Source organism: Idiotropiscis lumnitzeri, chromosome 2 (genome assembly GCF_059441095.1).
Source record: "Idiotropiscis lumnitzeri isolate Australia: NSW breed Sydney's pygmy pipehorse chromosome 2, RoL_Ilum_1.0, whole genome shotgun sequence".
NCBI classification, from domain to species: domain Eukaryota; kingdom Metazoa; phylum Chordata; class Actinopteri; order Syngnathiformes; family Syngnathidae; genus Idiotropiscis; species Idiotropiscis lumnitzeri.
In genome coordinates, this window is record NC_142392.1 from 27145442 (window position 1) to 27168211 (window position 22770).

A 22770-nucleotide genomic window follows, 5' to 3' on the forward strand; every position below is an offset into this window, starting at 1 on the left:
ACCACGTGAGTAGACGAGATAATCCGGCGTCGAGCTCCTGGCGTGGCTGATCTTTATGCTGCTCGTTGATTGCCGGCAACGAGCTGCAGGTGCGCCGGAGCCGACGCCCACTTTCTCCGGAGGAGGGCCTGGCTGGAAGGATCGCGAACCTGCAAATAATCAGAGACTGCCAAGCCCTCCTCCCCGACCCGAACCGTCACATGCGTCACACGTAACTACTAAGCTTTTTCAACGGGCGGGACTCGCACAGTACACACAATCGATGCTCTTAAACACAGCGATTTACATTGGATTAACTTTACACCACTCAATGACAAACAATGAATAAACTCCTAGCCCGCGACATACCTGAAACAGGGTGAAATAAGTTTCCTCAGTAGACTTTACTCGAATGAGGAAAGTCTCCAACGGCCGCCTGCTAGGTGCATACAGACATAAATAATCGATCTCCGATTGTTATTATTACAAACTATAGGAGAACCCAGATCGACAGTGTCACTAATATGAAAAGCATGGAAATATTCAAAAGACAAAATTAATATTTAAATTCCTATCATATTATAAATAATACATTTTTTTATTCATACTTTAATATTTCAACTTGTTACATTAGCGCAAATCTAATTCAAACACAAATGGTTGATGAATGGAAACTAAAATTGCTATAGTGGGTCTCACCATTCTTATGCGTTTTCTTTTTGATATTTTGAGTTGAAATCGATGGAAATAAATAAGACAATAACCCGTCAAATATTTTTCCCGATAGAAATTGTATTTTTGCCTCCATGCTGTGGCTGCGGAGAACTTGGCCCCTGTAAAGAGGCTGTCGTACTCCCCGCACAGCTTGATCAGCGCGGTCATCTCCTTGCTCCCTAAAACATAAGGAAAAGATTAAATAAAATAATGCTAACATGCAGAAATAAGGCAATTCAAATGTTTCAGCCGTACCTCCTTTGCAATAGTTCTTAGAGCTACCTTAGTTATATTTGGCCGATATCACAACTAATAAAATTATCTTAATCTGGAGCTAAATATCCAAACAATGCTGCCCAATATTTCTCATGAGTGATGTTTTAATATTGCATATAAATAACTTATACTTACACCTGAAAGTGCACTCCGATGAGGCGGAACACGTGGCTTCGGTAGTTTGCATCTTGCGAGTGTAGAACGGCGTAGAAGAAGAGCGAGGCTTTTTAGGCTGCGAAGGTTGCATGCTCGTAGCCTTCACTCAGGGCCCGTTTCCATGAAAACGAGGACAGATTATAAGGCTAGTACTCGGAGGCCGCGTGAATTTGGACACCGGCGTAAGCGTTCTTGTCGCACCGGAAGTGACGTCTTCTGTCCGCCATATTGGACATCGAAGGACGCAGACTAGTCATTTGTACGTAGCTATCGAGCCTGTCCATTTTCACCACGGGTTATGCGGTCCATATAAGGCTACATGAGGAGGAGCCTTCTTAGGCTTCGAGGACCCAGCCTGCGAACTGGCCTTCGGAGGTCGCAGCCTGTTAATTTGGACACGGCCAACACTCTCGACCATGTGTACTCGAACATCAAGCACGCATACAGGGCCCTCCCACTCGCCCCCCTCGGCCAGTCAGACCACCTGTCCTTGCAGCTCGTACCTGCGTACACCCCTCTCAGGTGCAGATTCAGGCCCACCGCAAAGACTGTGAAAACCTGGCGTGATGATGCCCTGAGTGAATTACAGGACTGCTTTCAAGACACCAACTGGGACCTCTTTGATCATCAGGACCTTGATGTCTACACGCATTGTGTACTGGACGACATCAAGTTCTGCATGGAAACTGTGTCCCTACACAGGACCATACGGACCTTCCCAAATGCGAAGCCCTGGATGTCCAGCCAGGTCCGCTCTCTCCTCAAGGCCCGTGACGCTGCCTTCAGGTCAGGCGACAACGCCCAGTACAGGGTGGCTCGTGCTGACCTGAGCAAAGGCATCAAGCTCGCCAAGGCAAATTACAAGAGGAGGCTGGAGTCCCACCTTGCCAGCAACAGACCACTGGAGGTGTGGCAGGGTCTACGGAGCATCACCAACTTCCGTGGCAGCAGCACGACCTCTGTAGACCCGAGTGCATCGCTGGCAGAGGAGCTTAACTGCTTCTTCGCTCGCTTTGACTCACCCCAACCGTCACCCCCCCGCACTTCATGCCTCAACCCCCCACCCCCCACTCACCGTAGAGGAACACGATGTGAGGCGCGCGCTCCTGGCTATTGACCCCAGGAAAGCTACTGGACCCGACGGAATACCAGGCAAGGTCCTCAGAGCATGTGCCCACCAACTGTCACATGCTTTCTGCAGGGTCTTCAACCGCTCCCTGGTTCAAGCAGTCATCTCCTCCTGTTTGAAAACTTCCACCATTATTCCTGTCCCCAAAAAGTCACCCGCCGTCCACCTGAATAACTACCGTCCTGTTGCTCTCACACCAGTCAAGACAAACAAGATGGCGGCGCGCATGGACGCAGCGGCTAACAGCTCCCCCTCACAGTGCTCCTTTTTACTTTTTATTAGTGTTTGCTTGCTCTTATTGGCATCAACTGAGGCACAACATCGATATACCCGCCAAGACATCGTGAACATTGGATATCGATGCGAAATATCCATCACAGAGGAATTTTGCTATGATCGCAAAATTCCGAACGAACTGGCGAGGCTGCCCGGCTCACCATGGCTGGTCATCGGGGCCGGGAGGCGGCGCAGGCGACGCAGAGAGAGGAAGCAGAAGCGAGGCTGCAGGTCCGGTGTCTTGCAACGGCTGCGACGGCAGCCCCATAGGCAACCACTACCGAGTCTGCACCTCACCAACGCCAGATCCGTGGTCCACAAAATCGACGACCTGGGATTACAAATCCTGGGAAACCGCTATGTGCGCGATAGCAGTGTGATCGTCGTCACGGAAACCTGGCTGCACGCAGACGTCCCCGACGCTAGCATCCAGCTGGCCGGGCGCTCGCTACATCGCGCGGATCGGACGAGGGACACCGGTAAGAGGAGGGGCGGGGGGCTCTGTGTTTACGTGCATGAGAACTGGTGCGGCGATAGCACGATCGTCGAGAAGCACTCTTCCCCCGACATCGAGTTCATGTCCGTTAAATGCCGGCCTTATTTCCTCCCGAGGGAGCTAACGGTCGTGATTGTCACAGCTGTTTACATCGCTCCCGACGCTAGCACTGGCACGGCGCTCTCGCTACTCGCATGCGTCATCAATAAACATCAGCGGGCCCACCCTGATGGCGTTCACGTAGTAGCGGGAGACTTTAATAAGGCCAATTTAAAGACTGTACTCCCAGAGTTTCACCAGCATGTCAAGTGCCCAACGAGGGGAGACAACACTCTCGACCATGTGTACTCGAACATCAAGCACGCATACAGAGCCCTCCCACTCGCCCCTCTCGGCCAGTCAGACCACCTGTCCTTGCAGCTCGCACCTGCGTACACCCCTCTCAGGCGCAGATTCAGGCCTACCACAAAGACTGTGAAAACCTGGCGTGACGACGCCATGAGTGAATTACAGGACTGCTTTCATGACACAAACTGGGACCTCTTTGATCATCAGGACCTTGATGTCTACACGCATTGTGTACTGGACTACATCAAGTTCTGCATGGAAACTGTGTCCCAACATAAGACTATACGGACCTTTCCAAATGCGAAGCCCTGGATGTCCAGCAGGGTTCGCTCTCTCCTCAAGGCCCGTGACGCTGCCTTCAGGTCAGGTGACAAAGCCCAGTACAGGGTGGCTCGTGCTGACCTGAGCAAAGGCATCAAGCTAGCCAAGGCAACCTACAAGGGGAGGCTGGAGGCCCACCTTGCCAGTAACAGGCCACGGGAGGTGTGGCAGGGTCTACGGAGCATCACCAACTTCCGTGGCAGCAGCACGACCTCTGTAGACCCGAGTGCATCGCTGGCAGAGGAGCTTAACTGCTTCTTCGCTCGCTTTGACTCGCCCCAACCGTCACACCCCCGCACTTCAAGCTCCAACTCCCCCCCACTCATCGTAGAGGAACACGATGTGAGGCGCGCGCTCCTGGCGGTCAACCCCAGGAAAGCTACTGGACCCGACGGAATACCAGGCAAGGTCCTCAGAGCATGTGCCCACCAACTGTCACATGTTTTCTGCAGGATCTTCAACCGCTCCCTGGCTCAGGCAGTCATCCCCTCCTGCTTGAAAACTTCCACCATTATTCCTGTCCCCAAAAAGTCACCAGCCGTCCACCTGAATGACTACCGTCCTGTTGCTCTCACACCAGTCATTATGAAGTGCTTCGAGAGGCTGGTTCTCCAGCACATCAGGGACTGCCTTCCTCCCACTCTGGACCCCTACCAGTTTGCATACCGGGCTAACAGATCCACTGAGGACGCCATCGACACTGCTCTGCATGTTGTGCTGGGCCACCTGGAACGACAGCAGAGCTATGCAAGGATGCTCTTTGTGGACTACAGCTCGGCATTCAACACGATCATCCCAGACATCCTCGTCGCCAAACTGGACACTCTCGGCCTCCCTGCCCTCACACGCATCTGGATTAAGGACTTTCTGACCAACAGACCCCAGACTGTGTTGCTCGACCCCTACACGTCCTCCACCCTCATGCTGAGCACCGGTTCCCCCCAAGGATGCGTGCTGAGCCCTCTCCTGTACGCCCTCTACACCTACGACTGCAGCCCGGCCCACGGCAACAACACCATCGTCAAGTTTGCTGACGACACGACAGTGGTCGGTCTGATCTCGGAAGGTGACGAGACAGCCTACAGAGAGGAGGTAAAGAGACTGACAACTTGTTGCAAGGACAACAGACTGCACCTTAACTCTGCTAAAACAAAGGAGATTGTCGTCGACTTCAGGAGGAACAAGACGCTGCCGCCCCCCCTCTGCATCGAAGGCGTGTGTGTGGAGAGGGTCCACACGTTCAAGTTCCTGGGAGTACAGATCTCCGATGACCTTTCTTGGAGTCACAACACCACAGCAGTGGTAAAGAAGGTCCGCCAACGTCTGCACTTCCTGAGCGTCCTCAGGAAATTCAACCTGGACAGGAAGCTGCTGCTGGCCTTCTACCACTCGTCCATCGAGAGCCTGCTGACGTACTGTGTCTCCACCTGGTACAGCGGCTGCACTGAGGCGGACAGAGTGAGGCTCCAGAGGACAGTCAAAACAGCGCAAAGGATTATTGGCTGCCCTCTCCCCCCACTGACGGACATCTACACCGCCCGGTGCCTCAGAAGGGCTCTCAACATCGTCAATGACAATACCCACCCAAACTCACACCTGTTCGACCTGTTGCCCTCTGGCAGGCGCTACAGATGCATCAAATCAAGGACCAATAGACTGAGAAACAGTTTCTTTCCGAGAGCCATCTCCATACTGAACTCTCACACACACACGAGACCACCCTAACCTCGCAAAACAGCATTGTGATGTGTTTCTATATGCCCTATTCAGTACTGAATTCCATTGCACTGTCTTCTTTATTTATCTAATTTATATATTTGTCTGTATTATTGTTGTATTGCACTGGAGAGGGGAGCCCTCTAATCTCGTTGCACACTTGAGTACAATGACAATAAAGGGATTTCTATTTCTATTCTATTCTATCATGAAGTGCTTCGAGAGGCTGGTTCTCCAGCACATAAGGGACTGTCTTCCTCCCACTCTGGACCCCTACCAGTTTGCATACCGGGCTAACAGATCCACTGAGGACGCCATCGACACTGCTCTGCATGTTGTGCTGGGCCACCTGGAACAACAGCAGAGCTATGCAAGGATGCTCTTTGTGGACTACAGCTCAGCATTCAACACAATCATCCCGGACATCCTCGTCGCCAAACTGGACATTCTCGGCCTCCCTGCCCTCACACGCATCTGGATTAAGGACCTTCTGACCAACAGACCCCAGACTGTGTTGCTCGGCCCCTACACGTCCTCCACCCGCATGCTGAGCACCGGTTCCCCTCAAGGATGCGTGCTGAGTCCTCTCCTATACGCCCTCTACACCTACGACTGCAGCCCGGCCCACGGTAACAACACCATCATCAAGTTTGCTGACGACACGACAGTGGTCGGTCTGATCTCGGAAAGTGACGAGACAGCCTACAGAGAGGAGGTAAAGAGGCTGACGGCTTGGTGCAAGGACAACAGACTGCACCTTAACACTGCAAAAACAAAGGAGATTGTCGTCGACTTCAGGAGGAACAAGACGGTGCCACACCCCCCCTGCATCGAAGGCGTGTGTGTGGAGAGGGTCCACACGTTCAAGTTCCTGGGAGTACAGATCTCCGATGACCTTTCTTGGACACACAACACTACAGCGGTGGTAAAGAAGGTCCACCAGCGTCTGCACTTCCTGAGAGTCCTCAGGAAATTCAACCTGGACAGGAAGCTGCTGCTGACCTTCTACCACTCGTCCATCGAGAGCCTGCTGACGTACTGTGTCTCCACCTGGTACAGCGGCTGCACTGAGGCGGACAGAGTGAGGCTCCAGAGGACAGTCAAAACAGTGCAAAGGATTATTGGCTGCCCTCTCCCCTCGCTGTCGGACATCTACACCGCCCGGTGCCTCAGAAGGGCTCTCAACATCGTCAAAGACAATACCCACCCAAACTCCCACCTGTTCGACCTGATGCCCTCTGGCAGGCGCTACAGATGCATCAAATTGAGGACCAATAGACTGAGAAACAGTTACTTTCCGAGAGCCATCTCCATTCTGAACTCTCACACACACACGAGAACACCCTTACCTTGCAGAACAGCATTGTGATGTGTTTTTATATACCCTATTCAGTACTAAATTCCATTGCACTCTCTTATTTATTTATCTAATTTATATATTTGTCTGTATTATTGTTGAATTGCACTGGAGAGGGGAGCCCTCTAATCTCGTTGCACACTTGAGTACAATGACAATAAAGGGATTTCTATTCTATTCTAGTTCAGTTTTTCACCTTTTCACACAGCGTAATGAAGGCCAGTTGAGCAAGTGGAACAAGTGATTTTATTGATGATTGTGGAAGGCAACGATTTCATAAGCACCGTTTCTTCTCACACCTTTTCCATTAAGTACCATTAAAAAGACAACTGAAAAGCATAATGTTAAAAAATGTTATTCCAGGCAAAGGCAATTAATTTCATTTAAAATGTTTCATATAAAAACAAAAAAAATCGTCACTCAGACACAATGGTTCTTCTGGCAATGATCACATTGGCTTAGTGTCAATAAAAGAGCTTTGCAAAATTAAATTTATATTACATTCAAAATCACATTTACATCTTACCACAAAGAGTCAGTTCCTTCAGTTTTTTGTTGTCTTTTTTTAAGCTTCAAGGATTGCTGCTATTATCACCAGCACAATTGTGACTCTCCGCATGCTTTATAGTGAAGAATTTTTTAGCACAAACGCTGCAACCGAATGGCTTGTCTCCAGTGTGTGTTCTTGTGTGGCTCGTTAAATGCGACTTACGATAGAAACTCTTTCCACAAACTGAGCAGGAAAAGGGTTTTTCTGCACTGTGTGTTCTTCTATGACTTGTTAAAGTTGATCTTTGAGAGAATACTTTGCCACAAACTGAGCAGGAAAAAGGTTTTTCCCCACTGTGTATTCTTCTATGTTTTGTTAAAGTTGACTTTTCAGAGAAGCTTCTGCCACAAACTGAGCAGGAAAAAGGTTTTTCACCACTGTGTGTTCGTCTATGTTTTGTTAAAGTTGACTTATCAAAGAAGCTTCTGCCACAAACTGAGCAGGAAAAAGGTTTTTCCCCACTGTGTATTCTTCTATGTTTTGTTAAAGTTGACTTTACAGAAAAGCTTTTGCCACAAACCGAGCAAGCAAAAGGTTTTTCACCACTGTGTGTTCTTGTGTGGCTTGTTAAACGTGACTTTCGGGAGAAACTCTTGCCACAAACTGAGCAGGAAAATGTTTTTTCTCCACTGTGAGTTCTTGCATGTCTTGTTACATTAGACTTCTCAGAGAAGCATTTTCCACAAACCGAGCAAGCAAAAGTTTTTTCACCACTGTGTGTTTCTGTGTGATATGTTAAAGTTGACTTTACAGAAAAGCTTTTGCCACAAACTGAGCAGGAAAAAGGTTTTTCACCAATATGTGTTCTTGTGTGGCTTGTTAAATGTGACTTTCGGGAGAAACTCTTGCCACAAACTGAGCAGGAAAAGGGTTTTTCTGCACTGTGTGTTCTTCTATGACTTGTTAAAGTTGATCTTTGAGAGAATACTTTGCCACAAACTGAGCAGGAAAAAGGTTTTTCACCACTGTGTGTTCTTGTGTGTTCTGTTAAATATGTCTTTTTCGAGAAGCATTTTCCACAAACTGAGCAGGAAAAAGGTTTTTCACCACTGTGTGTTCTTCTATGTTTTGTTAAAGTTGATTTTAGAGAAAAGCTTTTACCACAAACCAAGCAGGAGAAGGGGTTTTCTCTACTGTGTATTCCTGTGTGGATTTGTAAATTTGACTTTCTTGAGAAGTATCTTCCACAAACTGAGCAAGAAAAAGGTTTTTCTCCACTTTTTTTGTGCGCTTTTAAAGACAACTTTGAAGTTAATGAGTCAGTGTGACATGCCCTTTCACCTTTAGCTTGCCCATTATCATCATCATTAGTATCATCATCATCGTCATGAGCGTCTGGTGTCTCCTCATTATGTACTTGTGATGGCCCCCGGTGGTCTTCATCACCTTCTGTTGTCACGTGATGACTTGAGCTGCTGCTTGTAGGCTCCGCCCCTCTGTTGTCCTCACCCTCACCCTTGTTTTCATCTTCAGTCTTTATAGGGACAACGTTCAGTGGTGACTTGTTGATCTCCTCCTCCTCATTTTTGATGTGAGTCAAATCTGGCTCATCTTTCACAGAACAGAGATTGTATTCACTGACATCTGTAGGACACAGAAAGACAAACACACATTTGGTTTGGTCAAGTCAAACCTCATGCGGCGACTTTGTCTTATATTGTTTCTACCGTGCTACCTTGACTTGTGCCTGCCGCATACGGAGCAATGCGTGCGACCCCAACTTGGACCGGACCATGGGGGCATTTCACAAAATTACGTCCTCCGATGTAAACCTCCCTTTAGCAGCACAACAGTGATAAACGAGCATTTAAAAAGGAAGCACGTTGCGGCCGATGCCCGATTTCATTCCTGACATAGTCACAGACGTTTCTGGAATATGAATTCAAATTCAACTAAGATACACCATAATATTTTTTTAGAGTTCACTGAATTATTTTGGAACTGCAATGACGCTTAACAGCTATAGGGTGTCAGTAATGAGTAACAAAGTAACACAACACCTCCCATTGTTCCGTCGTCATTGTCATTTGCAAAAATTACCAGGAACTATGAGTTGTGGGGGTGATGCAAACCACCTGGGCCACAGGAACTTTATTACCAGGAACTAAATGTTCCTGGACTTGTTGGTAGAAAAGGGGGTTTTGACGTTCTCCCTTTTTGAGACCATAGTAAGAAAAAGATGCAGCTGCATTCCTTGCAGCATGTGCTTGTTCACCGATGAGATCCGTGCAACCTTGGATGGATGCATTCAATGTATTTTAAATGTTTGGATGGGGTGAAACTACGCACACGTGCACAAAACAGTGCAGGGCCACCCGAGGTTCATTGACTCACCCGACCAAGCCAGTAAAAAGTTCATAAATAAATAAGACCAATCCGTACTTGATTTTTAAAAAAAAAACTTAAAATTTTGTGTTTTATTCACTAAAATTGATCAACCGCCATGGACGTTTTCGCGGCAATGTGCACATTTTTAGAGTTAGGCGGAATTCCTTCCGTAAGGAATTGCTTGAACAAAATATAAAAACCAGAAAATTTTATTTTGTTATTTTAAATGTAAATTTTATACTGGGAAAAACATGGAGTTCACCCCCCACTATTGGTTATTCTTTGGCATATATTTTCTGCACTGATTACATTTGACATAAACAATTGCTCAGCAGACCTGCAAGTAAAAGGCAATAACCTTGAACGATTTCCCCAAACAACTTAATGTTGTGATGCATATTTCGAATGAAAGAAAGTCGTTCTATACAAAGCAAATGAGAGTAAAACGTGTACAAACCTGCTTTGAGTGGCACAACACGAGGCTGGTTGCAAACTTCGTCCAGCAGTTGATGTTGCTCGTTCTCTTCTTTTATTCCACAAAGTTCCTCTTTGTACTTGGGTGTCGTTCTTTCACACATTTTCAAATGATAATTCCAAAAAATCCACACTTGATCTCAGCTTGGCGATGAGTCATGTGCCTCTTTTCGTTAGCGGCTAGCTAGCTAACAAGCTAAGCTAACTCCGCCGAAAAGCATCAACGCGTGACGAGATGAGGTTATCGGGACACAAAGACTGAATGAATTATGTCGAAGTCCTTTAGAGTAGCACTGGACATCCTGTGAGAAAATTACAGTCTGTTCTACACTAAATCAGAAGAATTTAGCGGTGGGTGTTTTTGTTTCGGTTTGGACGGGTCGGTGGATGTGGTCGAGGTCCTTCGGAAGCTGCGCGCTTGCTTATGACGTCATGCTTTAAGCACGTATTTTTCAAATATCTTTCTTTGCCTCTGTGTTTGTTTTTACCCCTGGCTGTTCTATTTTAATATATATTTTATATAATGTTTTAAATCGGTTGATAAAAAAAATAACTAAATTAACGCCACATTGGCGAGTCATCCCTACATCCCTACGTCACTTCCGCCTATTTCCCGAGAAGCCGCTGCTGGAACAGCAGTGGGAAGGTTACGTTTCTCCTACCGAACTTGCAACAATGCTGTGGTTCACTCGGGCTGCAAGATTGTATGAATATAATGTCTGCATATACTAGCAGTGCTTCTCAATTATTTCACGCCCGCCCCTACCAAGAAGAAAAAGATTCGCGCCCCCCCACCACCAATTTTTTCTGTCTTTGTATATTGATATTAGATTGTCAATAAAATATCCCTTAACTAACGTAAATTGATAATAAATATAATTTTGAGAACTATTATAGTGAGGATCTCGAAACTCAGTACTCTGATGTGCAAATATTGATGAGAGGACAAATATTTGTCACGTCATGTCATTATCCACACCGCTTATCCTGAACAGGGTCGCGGGAAGGTACTGGAGCCGATCCCAGCTGACTCCGGGCGAAAGGCGCACTCCACCCTGAACTGGTCGCCAGCCAGTCTCAGGGCAGACATAGACACCGTCACTGAGTGGGAACTGAACCCGCGCTGCCTGCACACAACTCAGGCGAGTGTACCACTCCACCATCAGTGACATGATAAATATTTACTAATACGTTTTTTGCCAAAAACTTTATTAACATTAACAAACAGTTATTAATACGTACATAATATAGAAAAGATAAAAATAAGAGGTAGGGGGATTTAAAATAAAATGTCTATATGAATAACATAAAGCAACAGCTTTAGTATTGTTGGAGTTGAGTCACCGTGGAAATGAGAAGTATTTCGTAAATCAACTTTTAAAAGCCAAACGTACGCCAATGCGTGTTCGGTTTTTGTACTCAAGAAGAAAAGGATCAAATAAAGACTCAACAAATGATTAGAGTTCCTATATTTAGTTTCTTCCATTTCTGGACTTCAGGAAATAGTACAAAGACAGATATCTGGGTGGCTTTTTCTTAATCTCACGAGAAAACTGCACTCGGGCGAGCACAGTCGAAAAATGCGCACCATCTTTCAGCCCAGCTTCAGTTTTTATAGGAGTTTTTTATGTCAAGGATAATGTAGGTTAAATCGGTTGAATCAGTCGTCCTCGCTCCCTCCCACGGCACGGGTCCACGTCCAAGGGAAGGTCCTCCCCAGGTTAGTCATCGTCTGGATAGTTGATGATGGTCGATTCCCGTCTGGTCCCCAAGACTGGCACGCCAAGGCTGGCCTTCTCCGGCGGGCAGTCTCTCCGTCTCTCTCCTCGCTGGCATTCCTCTGTAATCTTGTCGGTGTGCATGTGCACGTGTATATGCAGGTATACGTGTATGTTCGTGTGTATGTGCAGGTGTAATTATATGTCTGTGTATGCGCGTGTGTATGTGCACGTGTATGAGCAAATGTATGTGTGTGTCTGTGTGTGTGCATGCGTATGTGCATGTGCTCCGATCTCCAATTGTTTTGTCTTTCGGATTGTGTTTTTTGCGATAGCGTCTATGTGACACCTCCAGTGCCAAATTTGGTATGTTTGCATCTCTACAGCCAATTTGGAGAATGAGCTTTGTCGTATTTGTGTTGGGGTTCTCCAGCAGAGAGGCAGGACTCTCCAAACGCAGACACGGGAAAAGGTGGTGTTCCAAAAATATTTATTAATAGTCAGAATATTCAATATCCAATTATGAATCTAGAACTAGCGGGGTCTATCGGCTATGGTATATAATATATAAGTCTATCGACGAAAAAACATAAAGCGCTGGTAGAGCACTCACACCAGGAAAAAAAGAATAACGGCGGAACGAAAAACGCTTGCAAAAGGCAAGGAAATAAATAACGTAAATAGCTTACCGCACAAGGGTAAGAGAAGACCAAACAGGGGGAAAAGGAAAGAGAAAACGAACCGAGCTGAAGCTGGAAACGAGAGGAACAAAAACGCTGGAACAAGATACACAGAACAAGAGTACGATCAAATACGTGTGACATGAGCATGAGCGATGTGGGATAACAATCCGACGCTGAGTAGTCAGTGTAAGTGGCTTAAATAGTGTGTGTAATCAGTGTGTGAATGGGATTCTGTCCGGTATGTGTTTAAAATAATGCCGGTAATCGTAATACAATCCTTCAGTAAGTTTACGATACGTTTTTTTTTTTTTACTTTTACTATGTGGCAGTCGGAATGAAATGAACACACACGTCTGACTGGAAACACGTCTTTATTTGAAGACTGCCAACAAGAGAATAATGCACAATCATAAATTTGCGCCACAAAACATTTTCATGAACACGCCTCCAAACAGTATGCCTGCTGGGTGAGAGGCATCGTCCTAATGTCCGCAACAACTATACGTTTTATTTTTTAAATGGTTACTATACGTTTGACATTGAACCACTTCGTCGTGATGACGTCAGACATTTCCGTGTTCCTTTTATTTTATGTTTAGATACGTAATGGTTACAATACAACATTTCTGTTCATAGCTGCTGGCTCTCCACCCAAACGCAGTTCAAGTCAGACTTATGTTAAAAGTCGAGCGTACATCGAAACAATTCATTTTAGCAATGAGCACGCTTAGCACCTCCTTGCTCGCCTCCTCGTTTAGCACGCTACTTGTTAGTGGAGTCGTTTATTTTCCATCACGTAGCTTGTTGCTGCTGCTGTGCATGGACTTACATATACAGTGAACCCCCGGTTATCGCGGTTAATGGGAACCGAGACCACCCGCGAAAACTGAAAATCCACGAAGTAGCGTCGCACCTTCAAAAAAAAAAAAAAAAAAAAAAAACGTGTATATATATATACTTCGCACCTATATATAGATATATATAGGTGCGAAGTAGCGGCACACCTTCAAAAATGCTTAAAAAAAAAATAATAATAATAATAAAAAATATATATATATATATATATATACGGGTAGAGAGAGAGTGAGTGAAATTCATCTTATAACAAAAAAAATATTAAAACGTATTATTTTTTTATTCCCCAGCCATTATTTTTGTATTTATTCAATTACTTCTTTTTGTATTTATTTAATTACTTTGACTTTTACCTGCTGGTACGCCGTCCGGTGTGCCCTGTGAAATGAAAGGTGGCATTTTTCATTTATTTATTATTCATTTATTCATTCATAACCCTCGCGCTCCGCTCATGACACGGCGGAAGGTGTTCCTCTTCGGCTTGACTGCCACGCACGCACGCCGGTCCCGAACGAAACGAAATGACGCCTCGCGCGCGCCCGGGGGGAGATTGTTCCTCTTCGGCTTAACTGCCACGCACACCGGCCGGTCCCGAACAAAACGAAATGACGCCGCGCGCGCGCCCGGGGGGTAGGTTGTTCCTCTTCGGCTTGACTGCCACGCACGCCGGCCGGTCCCGAACGAAACGAAATGACGCCGCGCGCGCGCCCGGGGGGAGATTGTTCCTCTTCGGCTTGACTGCCACGCACGCCGGCCGGTCACGAACGAAACGAAATGTCGCCGCGCGCGCGCCCGGGCGGAGGTTGTTCCTCTTCGGCTTGACTGCCACGCACGCACGCCGGCCGGTCTCCTCCGGAACTCTCGCACGGCCCCGAGCGAGGCCAAATGTCGCTCTTCTCCGTCCACTCTCTTCTTCGCCCACGCTCTTCTTCGGCGCACGCCGGCCGTCTAACCGCTCCAGCGCCCCGTCGTGCCGCTCGGCGAAACTACAATGCTCCCGAATATTTTTTAGACCCGCGAAGCACTGAACCCGCAAAAGGTGAACCGCGAAGTAGCGGGGGTTCACTGTTGTTCAAACAAAGTCCGTTCTGCTGCGGCGCAAGATAGCTTGGCGCAGGGCATTTAAGTAGCGGCGAAAGAAAACACTTCCGGGACAACGAGCGACAGGGCGACGCTTTTTTTTTTAATCAGTACTAGGGGCACAAACAGCTTTGCCGAGATCAAACTCGCGTTGTCTGAGATCGTCTTTTTCGATTCCAAAACGATGCATCGTTCAACTGGACTACGGCGGAAAAAAAACATGTTCCCCAGGGTCCCACGCGCCCGCCTCAGCATCGCACCACGACCCACGATGTGAGAATCACGGCTTTAAAGAGTGAAGATGAAGACAAGGGTGAGAGTGAGGACAATAGAGGGACGGAGCCTCCAAGCAGCCGCTCAAGTTATCACGTGACAACAGAAGGTGACGAAGACCACTGGAGGCCATCACAAGCACATAGTGAGGACACATCGTCCCACGCTCCTGACGACGATCATGATGGGGATGATGATGATGATGATTTTCGGCACCGCGCGAGTGGCCGCCTGTTTCAGCAGCACTGGCTCACCGTTGAGCCTTCTTCGTGTGCTTTTCCCTTAACCCTGTTTTATTTATTTCACCTCATCGCAGCAATGGACATCCAACTTGTGGTGGTTTTATGTTGTTTATGTTTATGCTGTTTTTTGCGCGTCCGTGTCCGGAGACATAACTCTGAGCTACGGATCAATCGTGTACACAAGAGATCAGCGGTTAGCACTCCGTGCTAACCCCCCACCGGCTGCTGGAGCGAGACCCGATATCCCCCGCGAGCTGAAGAGGAAGAGACGGGGATGTCGTGCGGGGGCTAAACGCCAGGCAAGGAGGAGACGATACCACCCCGTCCTCCCGTCCGTTATTATGGGGAATATTAGATCCCTCCCCAATAAAATGGACGAGCTAACAGCACTAACCCGGCACGAGAGGATTGTCTGGAAGGCTAGCTTGCTGGTGTTCACGGAGTCGTGGCTAACAGAGCTAACGCCGGACGCCGTCGTGGAATTGGACGGCTTCCAAATACTACGCGCGGACAGGACACTGGAGAGCGGTAAGAGGAAAGGGGGAGGGCTGGCTGTGTTTGTTAATGATAGATGGTGTAACCCTGGACACATAACTGTTAAGGATCAACTTTGCAGTCGGGACATTGAGATGAAAACTGCTAGCATGCGTCCGGTCTATTTACCGCGAGAGTTCAGTCATGTGATCGCGGTGGCGGCGTACGTGCCACCCTCTGCTAACGGTGAGACAGCCTATAACGTACTGACTGCAGCTGTGAGCAGGCTACAAACAGAGCACCCAAATGCCTTGCTCCTTATCTCTGGTGACTTCAATCATGCTTCTCCTTCCTCTTCTCTGCCTTCATTCACACAATATGTAACCTGCCACACCAGAGACAATAAAATCTTGGACCTTTTCTATGCCAACACCAAGGAGGCGTACACATCACTGTCCCTCTCCCCGCTGGGCAAAGCTGATCACAACTTGGTGGCTCTCCTTCCTGTGTACAAACCTCTGGTCCGCAGGCCGCCAGCTGTGACAGGCAAAGTTCAGAGAGGGTCTGGAGAAGCAGAGGAGGCCCTAAAGGACTGTTTCAACACAACTGTGTGGGAAGTATTCAGCGAAGCCCGCTGGGAGGACACTAATGGTCTAACGGACACAATTACAGACTATATTAATTTCTGCATGGAGAACACCATTCCCACCAGGACAGTAAGACGTTTCTCCAACAACAAACCATGCATCACACCAGACATTAAAGCTCTCCTGAAGGAGAAAAAGAGGGCTTTTGTGTCAGGCGACAAGGAAGAGCTGAAGAGAAACGTCAGCTGAGAAGGAGGATTAGAGAGGGGAAAAAGTCCTATGGGATGCGGATGGAGGAAAAGCTGCAGAGTAATAATGCCATGGATGTCTGGAGGAGCATGAAGACCATTTCAGGCCACAGAGACCAAAGCCCCAGAAGGTGGGGGACCTTCATTGGGCAAATGAGTTGAACCTATTTTTCAATATGTTTGATCAGATGCGTGCCCCCGCTTAGTCTCCCCTGCTGCAGCCCCCACCAAGCCCTCCTGCCGCTGCAAATGAGACCCTCTCTCTCCTCTCCCCTCTCCCCCCCCCCACAGGCTTCAGTTCCCAGCCACATCAGACAACCACCACTTGCTCCTGCTCAGCCTTGTTCCTCACAACATCTCAGGTGAAGAACCAGCTGAGGAAGATAAAGGCAAGGAAGGCAGCGGGTCCAGGTGGGATTAGTTCCCAGCTCCTCAAATCCTGCGCAGACCAGCTGTGTGGAATCGTCCAGCACATGTTCAGCCTGAGCCTGAAGCTGGGAGACTCCCCCAGCTGTGGAAAACATCCTGCCTGGACCCCCCATCCGAAGGAGCTCAACAACTTCAGACCAGTGGCGCTGACGTCTCATCTGATGAAGACCCTGGAGAAACTGGTCCTCGTCCATCTGCGCCCCCTGGTGAGCTCTTCGATGGACCCACTCCAGTTCGTATACCAGCCTGGCATAAGTGTGGATGATGCCATCATCTACCTGCTCCACACTTCACTCTCCCACCTAGAGAAGGCGGGGAGCACTGTGAGGATCATGTTCTTTGATTCCTCCAGTGCTTTCAACACTATCCAGCCCACCCTATTGGGAGACAAGCTGGAGCAGGCGGGAGTGGCTCACCACCTCATCACATGGATCCATGACTTCCTCACAAACCGGCCACAGTACGTGAGAACACAGGACTGTGTGTCTAACGTGCTCCTCTGCAGCACAGGAGCGCCGCAGGGAACTGTTCTGGCTCCCTTCCTATTCACCTTCTACACCTCGGACTACAAATACAATTCCTCTACCTGTCACCTGCAGAAGTTCTCTGATGACTCTGCGATTGTCGGCCTCATCACTGACGGAGACGATCGGGAGTACAGAGGGGTTACGCAGGGTTTTGTGGACTGGTGTCAGCAGAAACGCCTCCAAATCAACGCTGGGAAATCCAAAGAGCTGGAGGTGGATTTCTGCAAGAGTTGGCACTCTCCACCTGCACCAGTGAATATCCAGGGAACAGACGTTGAGAGGGTCTCAACTTACAACTACCTGGGTGTTCATCTGAACAATAAACTGGACTGGAGCGACAACACAGACGCTCTCTATAGGAAGGGTCAGAGCAGACTCTTCCTACTCAGGAGGCTGAGGTCCTTTGGCGTTCGGGGAACACTCCTCAGGAACTTCTATGACTCGGTGGTTTCATCAGTCATCTTCTATGGAGTGGTCTCCTGGGCAGGAGGCATCTCGGGCCGGGACAAAAAGAGACTGGACAAACTAGTGAGGAGGGCCAGCTCTGTCCTGGGCTGCTCCCTGGACTCTGTGGACTCAGTGGGGGGCAGGAGGATGACGGCAAAACTGGCATCAATGCTGGACAACCCAGCCCACCCACTCAATGACACTCTTGGAGCACGCCACAGCTCCTTCAGTGATAGACTGAAGAGATTTTTCCGCTCCTTCCTGCCGGCTGCTGTCAGACTTTTTAACAAGAACACTAGGTCAGGTCTACAAATGGGCGGGCATTAGTGCAATTGTGCAGTCCGAGGATGCAACAAACACAACTACTGTGCTTTATCCAATGCTGTACTTAAATATTGACCAATGGTGTATTTTGTTTACCATTGCAGTAGTCTTATCATTGCAGTACTTTTACCATTACAGCACTTTTATCATTGCAGCATTTTTATTAATTTCCCCTCTGTACCATGGACAGACATTCAGAGTGTTTCCTTACACTTGTATATGTTGTGGGATGTAAGTGTGTTTATACACATGGGGATTTGTGTATTTACGTATATACAGTGTATATTTGCATGCTTTTTATGAATGTCTGCTGCTAATGTGATACATTAACGGCTACATTACGTGATCTATACCTTTGCTGCTGTAACACTGCAAATTTCCCCATTGTGGGACTATGAAAGGACATCTTTATCTTTATCTTTAAAAACCTTGTGTTGGTGCTTGTTAAATAATTTTCCATAAGATTAAGATGGTGAAACTAAAATTTAAAAAGTAAATTCTGTAACAATTAAACATCGAATACTAAATTATTCCTAAAACAGTTAAATGAATCTTGAAATTAATAGTGAATTATTGTAGTTTAATGAATACTAAAACGAATAATGAAATATTAAAGTACTTAAATAAATACCCAAATCATTTTCGAACACAATAACAGTTAAGTAATAAAAGAGTGACATGTTTTAATTTAAAATTAACAACCACATCGCAACTTGTCAAAAAAGCCTGTAAAAAGGCAAAGGTGCAAATATGTTGACATAAAGTATCACTTTATCATGTCAACTGTTAATAATAGGGAAATACATTTGGAATACTATCCAACCAACAACATGGTGTCAGATGTATAAACAAAACCAGCAACAAAAGTCAAATTCAATACATCTCTCAAGTTCATATTTGGGAACTAAAATGTTTGGTCATACGCATACGGTTTAAATCTTAGGTTTTTTTCTATGTTTCGAAGAAGATAACAATGATTTGCATCGCAAGTGGCGACATCTGTTGGTGAGTTGATGACAGTGCTCCACAAAGCCAGCAGCCAATCATATCACAGCGGGGTGTGTCTTGTTCTTCCGCTTTCGTGCCGAACGGACTGCGGTTTTCTCTAAGGAAAAAAACGACGCCATCTTTCATTCGTCTCGTCGAACAAAAAGAAGCACACGAGTTATCGCCAAGCAGAGATCAAGTGCGGATTTGTTGAGATTGGCGTTTGAAAATGTGCGCAAGAACGACACCCAAGTACAAAGAGGAACTTTGTGGAAAAAAAGAAGAGAACGAGCAACATCTTCAACTTCTGGGAGAAGGTTGCAAGCAGCCTCGTGTTGTGCTACACAAAGCAGGTTGGTCATATGCTTCTGGCCATTTCGGAAAATAGTCCAAAGCAGCTAGGACATAACGGTTGCCTGTGTTAGTGCGTGAAAATGGGCCCATTCTGGCCCCCGCAATCCTCTCCATCGGCGCGCCCACTGCTAGCTGTTGGAGGTGGGCACGAGACCGGCCTGGTGGACCCTTGTGCGCTGTGCAGAGGTCACAACGGCGACAAAAGTCCTCAACATCTCGCCTTAGTTGACCCCAATAGAAACTTTGCCGGAGTCTGCGAAGTGTTTTTGACACACCAAAGTGTCCTGCCTCTGCAGGCCCATGAGAAGCTTTCAACACGGCCTCTATCAGAGCCCTGGGGACGACCACCTGCCATCTATCCTCACCAGTAGCAGGCTCCTTCCAAGCTCTCTGGTGCACCCCATCCTTGACCTGAAGAGTCCCAATCTTTGAATACAGTCCTTTAGTGGCAGGCGAGTGTCCAGCGACCTTCTCCCACTTAGGGTTTTGACCCGACTCGACCCACTGCAATACAGGTCGGAGGTCAACATCCGGTTGCTGCTGCTTCCTCCATTCAGGTGCCCCCACAACCTTGACCTCCCTACATATGGGGTTGACATGATCATGCGCGGGACTTTGCTCATCACCACAAAGTTCCTTCTCTCGGGTTTCTCTGTTCTCGCAGAAGCGGCAGCCAGCAAGAGCACAAGGGCGTCGAGACATAGCGTCAGCGTTGGCATGGCAATTTCCAGTCCTGTGCTCCACTTGGAAGACATATGGCGCCAGTTCTTCAAGCCAGCGTGCAATCTGTCCTTCAGGCTCCTTAAAAGACAAAAGCCACTGAAGTGCCGCATGGTCAGTGCGTACAGTGAAGGGTAAACAGGACAGATAATATCGAAAATGGCTAATGGCTCTCACAATTGCCAGCAGTTCCCTTCGTGTGACACAATAACGCCCTTCAGCCTGATTCAAGGTTTTGCTGAGGTATGCCACTACTCTCTCCCCGTCTGCCCCCACTTGACTCAAAACCGCCCCAATTCCGACATTGCTGGCATCAGTGTCCAGGACAAACGGCAGGTTGGCGTCTGGGGGAACGAGAATGGGTGCCTCCGTCAGCACCTTCTTTAGCGAGCTGAAGGCCCGTCTGCACTCGGAAGTCCAGTCGAAATCAGTGTCCTTCCGCTGCAGGTGGAAAAGCGGTGCAGCTAGACATGAGAAACCTCGACCGAATCGCCTGTAATAGGATGCCAGCCCAAGGAAGCTCTTCAGTTCACGCGGGTTGCTGGAAGAAGGCCAGTCCCTCACGGCTCGCACTTTCTCCTCCAAAGTGCTAATGCCTTCCCCTCCAACTTTGTGTCCCAGGAACTCAAGCTCTCTTCTCATGAAGCAGCACTTGTTAGGGTGAAGCTTCAGACCCCCAGTGGAAATTCTTTGTAAGACCTGGCGCAGGGCCTCCAAGGCTGCATGGAAAGAGTTCCCATGGAACAGGATGTCATCCAAATAGACCAAACATTCCTGTCGGGGGATGCCAGCCAGCACCTTGTCCATAAGCCGCTCGAAGGTAGCTGGAGCATTACACAGGCCGAAACAGAGAACTCGAAACTGCCACAACCCCCTGCCAGTACAGAAAGCAGTCTTTGGCCGGGCTTCAGGGCTGAGGGGCACCTGCCAATATCCACTGTGCAGGTCTAATGAGGAGAAACAGGACAATCCAGACACCAGATCCAGATTCTCATCAATGCAGGACAGTGGATAGGAGTCTTTCTTGGTCAAGCTGTTTAAGGGTCTATAGTCCACACAGAACCTTTCTTCACTGTCTTTTTTTTTTTTACCATGACAACCCCTGAGGCCCAAGGGCTGTCAGATGGCTCAATGATGCCAGCTTTCAGAATCTCATCAATTGCACTGTCCACTTCTGCCTGATGTGCAAGGGGAAGGCGGCGGGGGCGTGCTTTGATAGGTCGTGCATCCCCCGTGTCAATTTGGTGCTGCACCAAGTCTGTTCGGCCCACCTCCTCTTCTGTCAGCGCAAAAATGTCCTTAAAGTCCCACAACAGTTGCCACAGCTCCTCCTGTTGCTTGGGTTCTAAACCATCACCGTTGAGCTTCCACACCTCACGCACTGCCGTCACTCTGTCCACTCCACCTGTCATGGACCACAGGGATGCTCATCAATGTGGGCATCTGATGTGGGTGGAGAAGTCATAGGAGCCAGCGGTTCATGGGTGGTGTGCAGTGGCTGCGCTCGACGTCGGAAGTAATGACTTTTCAGGCTGTGTAGGGCGCACCATTTCAACTGTGGGGCGTCTTGGAAAAGCCAACGTGTTCCTCCCCAGGTCAAGCACGCACCAGGCTGTTCGTAGAAAGTCCAGTCCTATGATGCAGGGGTCGCGTACCGCGGCAACCCACACCCGAAAGTTCATGCATAGTCTCCCCACTAGGATAGTCACCACCCCCCTTCCAAGCATAGGGGTGAGCTCGCCAGTCACTGTTCGAAGCTTGACTGAGGTAGATTCCAATTGTGCCCCGGCTGGGAATACATCAGGCCTCAACAGTGTTGCAGTGGAGCCGGTGTCGACGAGGGCGACGCAAGGAGACCCCCCAAGCGAAATGGGGACATGGCAGAAATCCCCCGCATGGGTCCAGCCAACCACCCTCACAGACTCTGCAGTATCATCTGCTTCTGGGGAAAATGGAGCCCCTCTCCCCCATCTATGTGGTTGGGTTCCGTCTCCAGGATACAAGGCGTGTTGGGACACAGGTGCAGGGGTCTGCGGTGTCCACTCTACACAGACCCCGGCCCGTTTCCCTGGCCATCTGCCTTCTTGGGGCACCGCACGCTAATGTGCCCAGGCTGGCCACACACCCAACAAACTGGAGGGCCCCGTCGGGAATGAGCACTACTGCGTGGCGACTGCAGTGTGCTAGTGCAAATAAGCTCAGCCAGCTCATCCACCCGTAATGGTTGCTCTTGGATTTGGTCCACCGGTGTGGCAGAGCGCACAACATGGCCGTCAACATGGTCAATCCGTGTGGTGTCCCCTATGACCTCTCTCTCCACGGCCAGCTCCAGTGCCTCCTGAAGAGTACGGGGATGCGCCAGTTGAGTCTGTATGCGCAGTTCTCTTGGGGTAATGGCCCGGATAAACTGGTCCCTGGCCAGCTTACTCTGCACATCAGTCGGCATATGGGCATATGCACGCCTTGACAGGGTTTCAATGTCATTCGCTAACACACGCAGTGGTTCACCACCCTGTCTTTGCCTGTTAGAGAGCTCCGAGCGGTACGATTAAAAAGACAACTGAAAAACATAATGTTAAAAAATGTTGTTCCAGGCAAAGGCAATTAATTTTATTTACATGTTTGAAGTAAACACACAAAAAAAAAATCATCACTCAGACACAATGGTTCTTCTGGCAATGATCACACGCTTAATGTCAATA

At 48.2% G+C, this 22770-nt stretch overlaps 1 protein-coding gene across 1 annotated transcript; it reads right to left on the reverse strand.

The window, feature by feature from the left end:
* Nucleotides 1–1392: 1392 nt before the first annotated feature.
* LOC148342151 (uncharacterized) lies at nucleotides 1393–22514 on the reverse strand. The gene is made up of 3 exons (XM_088288082.1): nucleotides 22232–22514; nucleotides 7419–8461; nucleotides 1393–1401 (listed from the first exon to the last, which is right to left on the reverse strand). Exons 1-3 carry the CDS (start codon nucleotides 22512–22514, stop codon nucleotides 1393–1395), a joined length of 1335 nt encoding a protein of 444 aa, XP_088144208.1.
* Nucleotides 22515–22770: the final 256 nt, after the last annotated feature.